General features: G+C 36.7%; 1 protein-coding gene across 4 annotated transcripts; it reads left to right on the top strand.

The window, feature by feature from the left end:
• The first annotated feature begins 1,920 nt into the window (after positions 1-1,920).
• LOC130747802 (uncharacterized) lies at positions 1,921-9,525 on the top strand. 4 transcript variants are annotated; one of them, XM_057600839.1, is made up of 13 exons: positions 1,929-2,160; positions 2,576-2,633; positions 2,820-3,692; positions 3,886-3,971; positions 4,076-4,170; positions 4,408-4,710; positions 4,846-5,316; positions 5,556-5,858; positions 6,054-6,201; positions 6,329-6,562; positions 6,683-6,807; positions 7,382-7,632; positions 8,225-9,525. In XM_057600839.1, exons 3-13 carry the CDS (start codon positions 2,877-2,879, stop codon positions 9,212-9,214), a joined length of 3,822 nt encoding a protein of 1,273 aa, XP_057456822.1. In that variant the 5' UTR covers positions 1,929-2,160; positions 2,576-2,633; positions 2,820-2,876; the 3' UTR covers positions 9,215-9,525. The 4 variants fall into 4 exon arrangements, with proteins under 4 accessions (XP_057456823.1, XP_057456819.1, XP_057456820.1 ...); XM_057600840.1 differs by having other exon boundaries at positions 1,921-2,160; positions 5,556-6,201; positions 7,382-7,800; positions 8,225-8,364; XM_057600836.1 differs by having other exon boundaries at positions 1,928-2,160; positions 5,556-6,201.
• The last annotated feature ends 294 nt before the right edge of the window (positions 9,526-9,819 follow it).

The raw sequence follows: 9,819 nt of genomic DNA on the forward strand, positions 1-9,819 counted from the left end.
TGTACCTTTACCTCCACTGTGACTCGGATTTTGATTCAACCAAACACAATTTTTTTCATAGAATAATATTCTTTAATTTACATTTTCTTGCACTCTATTTTCAAAACAATAAAAAGAAGAATAGTTACTTTTTTTTTTAAAGAAAACTAGATATCAAATCATGATTTTTGATAGTCACAAATTTCACCCAAACACAAACACTTGCCACAGCAGGGTTTCTGCTGACCCACGCAACTCTCAAGTGCACCTTCCGCACGCGTTGGACTTACTTCACACGTGTGTCATATGATCTCACATTGCACTCTTCATTTATTTTTCTTTCAAAGTATTTTTTTTTAATGCAACATATTCCGTGACGAATTCAGTAATTCTAACATATAGGTATATACATATTACGCACTACTATTAAAAGCTTGAACTCTATACAAGTTTTTCATATTTTATAAACATTCTAAGTTCTAACATATGATTATTATTAGCTCTTTTTCCTTCTTCTCTACCACATGACATCCACGACCTTGCCCTTGTTCCTTGCTCTTCTCCTTGTTTTGGCGACGCCTTTGGTCTTCCTGCTTTAAAAACTTCCGCTTGTACTCCTAGAGGTCAACCTAAAAAAAAGGGTCTTCTTCGTGATGTCTCTTTTGTTCTAGAGGTTTCGCATGATCATGGTTGCAACTCTTTAGCCAAAGACTAGATAAAGACTTAAGAAAGCTGAAAAAGTAGAAAGAAAGAAGAAGGGTCTTGTTGAGAGCTTCAGTGGGACTACTCTAGCGGTTGATGTTGTTGATGTTGCGAAGTCGATAGGGAGGGAGTTGTCGAAGCCTTACGACATTTTGATTAGGGCGCGAAGTGTCATCTTGATGGGTAAATATCTAGGCCTTGAATATGATTGCACAAATAGTGTTTCCTTGAGCGCAAGTTTCATTTAGATCATTGAGCGCAAGTCGCCTTAGGTTAGCACAAGTAGATTTTTAGGTGTTTGGTTAGTGTTTAGGGGTCTTTGCGAGCTTTTGGGGTGGTCCATAATACTTTAGATGTTTGTCATTTGGTTTTGTGAGCTTTTGTATCATCGCTGATGCTTTTTTGGCCTGGTTGTTGCTCTTTGTGGATAGGGTTGTGTCGACTCTGTTGGTTTTTTGTCCCTCTAGGGTTATATATCCTTGACATTTTTCTCGATAATAGATATTTAGCTTTTGGGCAAAAAAGTGAATTATAAACCAAACCAATGGATAAGATTAAAAAAAAAGTGGATCACAAGAATAGAAATTGACAAAGTAACAAATTCTAATAATATAATATTTAATATAGTATGTTGGTAGGGCCGTGTGCCACTTATCCCTGCAATGTGGTTTCGTCCATGGTTGTATCCAAAGAGACTCGAACCCGAAACCTACGCTTAAGTTAGATTAATCGCATGTCAGGTAATCCACGCGCTTAGTGTTTTAAATTAGTAACTTAATAACAAATTAAATTAAATGACCGTTCTATAGAAACGTCTTCTGGTTGCTTGAGAGTTGATATATATGAAAGTGACTTGCGCTTTTGATGACAACGACGTCGTGAATATCGTGAGCAACAACAATAATGTTGAAATCACTACCTAATGAATGTCATTTTCAAAATAAATGAGATATTGAATAAATATTGAAGTGTTGTCAATGCATTGACTTGCCAAACTTCATGAGATGAATCTCCTATGCGCATTTGTAAGTTTGCTCATTCTTTTTTTTTTTGTGTGTCAAAACTTGCTTAGTTTGTTTTGTCTTCCAAGTGTAAAAAAAACATATTTAAAAAATAAAAAGTGTAGGTTTTTATTGCATGTAAAATGGTAGAAAGTGAAAGCAAAAAAATTGAGAGGAAGAAGAGAAAAAAAACCTATCTATCTTAATTCTTAACCCACACACACACATAAAAGGAAGAACAGGAGAGAGAGAGATTGGTTTACATCAACATCAGATTCTCATGAGAAAAAAAACACACAATTTAATTTCAGATAAAAACACAACAAAACCAAACCAAAGGTTGAAAATTTTCAGACCGCTTCACTGCCAAAGGATTTATCAAACCAGATCCTCTGTGATTCGCATTTGTCTGTCTACCTGTTCAACGAGAAGAAACCCTAGCCTGCACAATGCGATGAATTTCGTTTGGAACCATGAGGCATGTGATGCTTTTCAATTCATTCCCAGTTATGCTTTTTAATTTTAATTTTTAATTTTGATTATTGGAAGTTTGATTTTTTTTTTTGTTTATGGATTTTTTTCCCTTGTGTTGTTGATTAGAGAACATTGCAAAAGTTGGGTACTTTTTCTCACTCACTGTGTGGGTTAGGGTTTGAAAATTTTCATTTTTATTTTTTTCAGTTGAAGGGGTTCTGGGATTTAGAGGAAAGTTTCACTTTTGTTGGGTCCTTGATTCAGTAGACTAGTGCAAATTACCATTCACTGGTTTTGTTTCTTGGGGTTTCATTTTTTTTTCCCAATTTTTTTTTGTAATAGTTAAGGTGATAGTTGTTTGTTAATGTGGTTTGGATTAACTTTGTATTTCAGTTCTTGAGATGGGTTTTTGTGGGCAGGGACCACAGGTTTGAGTAATCATGTGTTGAAGAGAAAGTGGTGTGGCGAGTTTATGAGGTAATTCACAATCTGTTCATCTTTTGTTATTGGAGTGGTGTGGTGAGTTTATGAGTAATCAAAGTGTAAAACTTTTGTTATTGGAGGGAGCCTTACGCTTAAGAATTAATGAGAGCTATATTCTGATTTGTGGCAACCGTAATTGAAGGTTCATCTTTCTTATAACTTATACTTTGTTTATTTTAGGTATCGCCTGGATCAAGAAAGAAGTTTGGCGTTAACATTCTGATTCAGAACACTGAAATGAGACTCGAACCGGGGACTTGTAAAGTATGCTCTGCTCCTTGCTCAACTTGCATACATCTTAACCGAGTTGCCATGGGGTCAAAGGCTGAAGAATACTCTGATGAAAACTGTCGCGTAGGTGAGGCTAATCAGTATTCTACAAGTGAGGGTGATGGTTCTCTTAGTAGCAGAGCTTGTAACAGATTGAAGGATGCTGTCACCAAAACCAGTAATACACCTAGTGATCATTCCAGTCATGATTTTCTATCTGAAAATGCTGAGAGTAAACCGACACTGTCAGAAAAATATCAGGATTCCAAGTGTTTAGAAGGTCTTGATGATAGCATTTCTTGTAATAATAGAGCCAGTAAAGCTAATTTAGTAAGTGGTAGCCATCAAATAAATTCAGATGGAATAAATATATCCTGTAGTTCAGCTTCAGTTAGTCTCTTAGGGAAAGAAGGATCTAGAATTGGGACATCTGTTGACATGTCTGGCTTGTCTGACATTCTCTCTTCTAAAGATGCAGCTATCCCAGAAAATTTGTCAGAATGCTGTATAGAAAATGCTGATACATCATTGACTAAAGAGAGAGAATCTATTATTGTTTCTGGTGAAAAATCTTTGACAGTAACTGCCAAGGTTCCGCTAAAAATATATCCAAACTCAGAAGCAGATACTGACAATGATTATTGTAATGCTAAAGATATTAATCATAGGTATTCAGCCCATGATATACTGCATGAGAATGCTGAGGAGCCAGTTAAATCACCTGGCGTGCCTGTACCTCAATCAGAAGATGAGAGTGATGAATCAGATATTGTTGAGCACGATGTGAGTACATTTCCTTTCATTTTTGTTGTGTACGCATACACTCAGTGATCTTGAGCTTTACGATGACGCAGATGAATCAAATGAGTTTTAAATATTCTGCATACTCTTGCTTCATATTCTCTTCATCACAACTTTTCTTTTGTGAACTTCTATGATGTTGAAGCTATGTTTTATTTCATTGACTGGGAAATAGGTGAAAGTATGTGACATCTGTGGAGATTCTGGTCGTGAAGATCTACTTGCCATATGTTGTAGGTGCAGTGATGGCGCAGAGCACACGTATGCATAAGAACCTCTGATTTTACCCTTTATTAACTTCTAGCATATCGTTGCACAATCATTTCACTAAAATGACTCTTAACATTCATATATCTTTGAATCAGCTACTGCATGCGGGAAATGCTTGAGAAGGTCCCTGAAGGGGACTGGTTATGTGAGGAATGCAAACATGCAGAGGGCTCTGCCAATCTGAGGCTAGGTAAGCATAAAGTTACCCAGTAATTTTTTATTTTATTTTTAAATTGCGCATATTATTAAAAATGAAATAGTATCATTAGGTCAGAATTTGTGCACCATTTATTCTTTCATTAGTTTCTTAATTATTTCTTTCTGAAACTGAATTAGCACTGTGTTTTGGGTAGCATATGTATGATATTAAGGGCCATATATATGGTTGTGAGCTGACATATTTGTGAAATCTAATTTGGTGGTTTAGATGCTGAAGTAAATAAGAATCGTAAAGTTAGTTCCTCTTCACAAATCTCTGGTAAAAGGCCTTCTGAAAGTGTGGAAGTAGCTATAGCAGCAAAAAGGCAAGCTCTTGAATCAAGCACAGGATCACCAAAGGCATCAAACCCGAAGAAAACAGTTTCACTGTCACGAGAATCTTCATTCAAGAGCTTAGATAATGGAAAGGTGAAACCAGGTCAACAGATCCCCATTCGTAATCACCATGGTGGTGATGACATAGCACTTGCTCGTTCGCTTTCCACAGGCCCTCGGAGTCAAGCTGCAAGGAGTATGTATTTTACAACTTTCTGTTTTATTCTTCTGTTCCTTTCGAACAGTTGACAATTCCCCGACAAATTTATCATGTCTCCAATCTTTGGGAGTTTAATTTATTTCAATCATAATTTTTTTGCTTATGAATTAGGTACATTGTTGAAGTCTAATTCATTCAACAATTTTAATTCCAAGCCAAGAGCCAAACTTATTGATGAAGTTGTTCCCCAAAAGCAGAAAGGGGGTGGTCAATATATTTCTAAGAATATGGACACACCTGCTGGGTTGATGAGCAAATCAATGTCATTCAAATCTTCAAATTTGGGTCGTGCTACTGATTCAAAAGTTAAAATGCTATCTTCGAAGCCTGGAACTGCTCAGGATTTGAAAGGATCAAGACATGGAAAAGAATCTGGTGTATTTGACAGGAAAACGCTGTCTAGGATTGATCGGCCTGTCGTTTCCGCATCTAAGGGTGATCAGAAGCTCACACCTCGTGGTGAAACTGCTAAACCTTCAGCAGTTAACCACAATCGAGAGTTCAAGGTCAACCAAGATGGAAAACTAAATTCATTATCAAAGTCTATGAATAATATAGGCCATAAAAGTAGGGAACTTCAAGGTATTTCAGGAGGGATCTCTATTGGAAGCATATAATTCCTGCTATATTATTATTTTTTACGCTCTTTAGCTGCTCTTTGAAATTTTCGTTTCTGTGCTGTAACAATATTATCTTTAGATTTTTCTCTTATTCTAGCTTCTGTAGTAGCATATTTGAATAGTGGGTTTTTTGCTTGGAATGAAGTGGACTGTGCTATGTGCGAAGATGATTTCTTATTTAGTTATTTTTTGAATTTGCAGAGAGAACGTCGACTAGTGGACATGAAACTCAACAGAACGGGCTGCCTCGATCGCGAGATACAGCAAATCAGATTGACAAAACAAAAGATGGCTGTAGTGATCGTGTGAGGTCAAGTCTTACTAATACTTCTGAGTGTTGCACAATTGGTGGTACACAGGAACTCGGTGATGAAGTATCAGTCAATGCCACAAGTAGTTCAAAAGAGGAAATGCATAATGGTAATAGTTTGAAAGCTGCAATCCACGCAGCTTTGCTTAGAAGGCCTGAAATACACAAGAAGAAAGATGTACCTGAGCGAACAGGTGAGTTTCCCACTTCAGGCACAGACTTGAAATGTGAAGTCAGTTATCAAGACCGAGTGTCGGTTTCCAACACACTGAAAAATAGTATATCTACTGAAGAAACCAATGCAAAGCAGGAAACCCTTGACAATTCTACATTTGAAACTTCCAAATGTTTATCTGCTAACAATTTAAAGCAACTTCACTTTTGTCCAGCTGATTTCCGCTCTCAACCGAGAAAGTCAGATTCTGTTGGCTCTGCTTCTGGAAAGCCTGTGGTGAAAGACTTGCTCAATCGTGCTTTGGAAATCTCAAATGTTATTTCAAAGACGTCAGCTATTCCAGAATACAAATACATCTGGCAGTATGTAACATTTTGTGATGAACTAGTTTGTTTTGTGTTTTGTTTTGGATTACTCTTGCAGTCTTTCTTTATTACTGGTCATGTTTTGCTATCAAGCATGTTGTACAAATTTTTGTTGTTCATGCAGGGGTGTCTTTGAAGTGCATAGAAGTGGAAAGCCTCCTGACTTGTATACTGGAATTCAAGCACATTTATCCTCATGTGCTTCTCCAAAGGTTCTTGACGTTGTGAACAAATTTTTACCTGAAGTTTCTCTACATGAAGTTTCTCGCTTGAGCACATGGCCTTCACAATTTCATCAAGGTGGAGGTTCTAAAGAAGATAATATTGCCCTTTACTTCTTTGCTAAAGACATTGAAAGGCAAGAATACAAATATCATTCTTTATTGAAACTTCACAGTTAGCTTTGATTTGCAAACATATTTCTTTGTTTTTTTGTCTTGTAATTATGTACTCTTTTTTTAATGGTGTTCTGATACAGTTATGAGAGATATTACAAGAGTCTATTGGATCACATGATTAAAAATGATTTAGCACTTAAAGGGACTTTTGATGGTGTTGAACTTCTCATATTTACATCCAATCAGCTTCCTGAAAATTCACAGCGTAAGAAACTATTCTGTACTCTTGCTAAACATTACCGGATAATAGGTGACTTGTGAGTGAATTCTTTTGGTTTGGTGTTGTGTTAAAGTTTATGCCAGCATTAGTGTTGAAGTTCTGCAGAAATTTAGTTCATATTTGCAATTCTTTCTTACAAAGATTTACTTGCATTTGTTCTGTTGTGTATTTTACAATTTATTTTTTTAGGATTGATGGCTACATGGGAGGACTTGGGTGATTTTATACCTAGTCCTTAATGCCTATTCGTTTTGAACTAGAGTTCTACAGTTGTTTTATAAAATGTTGGAATTCTGAGTAAGACTCATATGTGGATGAAGGTCATGAAGAATGTTACTGTTTTATATTAAATATGGTTTTTGTCAAATGTGATTTTTGTCGTCATCTAGTAAGCATTAGTTTTTAAGCAGAATTAAACTTTGGCCACTGTATTTTCTCCTTTTTGATCATTGATGGGGTGTGCATAGCTTTACAGTTCACTTGTAGAAATTTTAAATGCACATATAACAATCTTACTTATTAAGAGAATTGATTGTTCAAATCCTTTCTGTTTCTACAGGTTGGAATACGTTGTTTTTCTTATGGGGCATATTTAGAGGAAGGAGGATTAATCATTCAGATTCTGCAAAAAAGATTTGTATTCCCAGTTTGAATGTTATTCCAAATGAGAAGTGTTTTCCAACTGCTGTCATGACTTTGTCTGAAACTCCCTGCTCACCGGCGCGGGTGGGTGCAGAGTCGATTGCTTGTTGTGGTAAAGCTGGCAGTGCACTTCTTCCATCTACTTCCATTGAGCAAGCTCATATTTTGGTAAGTAGGAATTTTGATACCAAAGAAACTATTTTTGACCAGACACATTTGCGTTCACAAGTAAACATAGAGAGACAAGATAGTAGAATCAACACCAATTCTTCGTCAAAGATCCCAAAAAGCAGTACACAGTTATGTCAATAAATGAACTCCACTAGTTCGTCCCTGGTAATGCTTTGTCCTTGAATGTGTAATTCGATAGTTTCACTAGTTGCTAGTTTGCTTCTGATATGAATCTGCTTATTTCCTATGAACGAAGTTATCTGATCCTATCCTGTAATCATTTTAAATTAGAAATCCTATTTTGATTCCCCAGATTACACAGATTATGTATGTCTAGATTGGTTTGTAGACACACATACCCACGCGGGTCTTATTGGTCCTACAATTTGTTAATTATATAAATTTATGAATCTTTCGATCCATATACCAAGGGAGGATTAAACATGAGTATAATAGGGCAATGTTGGTATCAGAGACCATGCTGAGCTTTTTTGATAGGGCCACCTAGAGTACTTGCTAGTGTTTTATGAAGAGTAATTGCTGCTAATAATAATCTCATTGTTTTTTGAACGATGTTCTTGCTCTGCAGAAAGGTAGTGCACCGGTGCATGGACAGGACAGAGAGTCTAAACCTCTCAAGGCAACGAGAACAAGTGAAATGAACATGATGATGGAAACTAAAACTAATTATGATATTTCTGTTGGGCAAGAGGACTCCTTCTCTTCTAGGATTCCTTATGTTGGCAATGAAGAGATAGGTACAGCAAGCAATATCAGTAAGGATGAAATTTCGGAGAGTAAAAACAATGATGAAAATCAACAAAGGCCTAAAAGGAAACAGATAGAAGATGGTCTTGATATTAACATGGAGGCTAAATTTCAGGGAGAACAGATCGAAACAGGGGTCAACTGTCAGCTACCTCATGATAAAAGAGTCCGGCATATAGATCTTTCACATACAGTTGTGGAGGCTTCAGCAGTTAGTTGTCAGAACATGCCTTGGGATAAGGTCAATAGTAAATTGGAGGACAAAGAAAGTTCTAGCAAGCTGCTGAGAAATTTCAGTGGAATTCATGGAAGTTACAGTTCTGGAGTGAAGGACCCTTCTAGTGGCAATTTTGCATCACATGTAAATGATTTCAGTTCCTGTTCTTCAGTTGAGGTCAAGGGATGCAAAGAAGCTTGTGATGAGAAAATCATCCACGAGGACCTAGGAAGGATGGAAAGAACCTTCTTTCCTTCTGATGCAAATAATAAACTAAACGGGCCTCATGAGCACGGGGACCGATTTCAAGCTCGGATACCGGATCTTGCGCTTGCTTTGGGGGGTGAAACGAAACCATCGCCAAAGGGTATGCTGCCTTTCTTTGCTGGGACAGCTGACAAGAAAAATAACCAGGAAAAGACTCCAGATTTATTGGAAGATGAGAAAAAGAATGACACTGACAGTGTTGCTGCATCTCTTTCCTTATCTCTATCCTTCCCCTCTTCAGACAAGGAACAAATCAGGCCTGTTTCAGAATCTGATCAACATGTGAATGCTCCTTTGCTCCTCTTTGGGAAATTCACAGACAAATAACCTGGTATTTCTAATCATGTTCATCATCTTGTTCCAGATGCCTCTGTCTTGCTCATCATGTATGTAATCATCCAGTTCTTATATACAAAGAAGACTCCCTCTACCTGTTCATGTGCCCAGCATGAGTAATAAGTTTTTTTGTACTCTTTGTTAGATTACATGCTTCTATATCATCTTTTTTAGTTTTCAGAATGCATAGTACAGCTGTTTGTATATTATATAGAGAGAATTTCAGCCGACATAATCTCAGATTTTGCTAGGAACTGCGGTTGACTATTTTTATGACATGGTTTTCTCTGTTCCTGGCTTCATCATTAGTCTTTTCTGTTGTTTTAGATAATTAATGCTCTGCTAACGAATTGTTGTTCTGGATGATTAAAATGGATGTTTGGTTTCATGATTCATGTAGAATCTAATGTGCGGTTACTCAGAAGAAGCTAAAACTTGTAGCTTCTAACCAGAAGTGATTCTAGAGCATTCAAAATATTTCGGTAAAAACGATAAAGAATCCCCTCCATTCCTGCTGAAGTTAGATGACAGATGTTGTATTCCAACATTTATCTCTTGTTCAATTAGGTTTCATCCTGTAGGCCTCCACTTTAAAA

The sequence above is a fragment of the Lotus japonicus genome, chromosome 3 (assembly GCF_012489685.1).
Source record: "Lotus japonicus ecotype B-129 chromosome 3, LjGifu_v1.2".
Classification (NCBI taxonomy): Eukaryota; Viridiplantae; Streptophyta; class Magnoliopsida; order Fabales; family Fabaceae; genus Lotus; species Lotus japonicus.

Bases quoted from the DNA above. Each gene is read 5' to 3' on its own strand.
- LOC130747802 (XM_057600836.1), top strand. From the start codon at position 2,877: ATGAGACTCGAACCGGGGACTTGTAAAGTATGCTCTGCTCCTTGCTCA. The intron at 3,972-4,075 runs GTATGCATAAGA...TCTTTGAATCAG, and splicing joins AGTGATGGCGCAGAGCACAC to CTACTGCATGCGGGAAATGC. The intron at 6,563-6,682 runs GCAAGAATACAA...GTTCTGATACAG, and splicing joins TTTGCTAAAGACATTGAAAG to TTATGAGAGATATTACAAGA.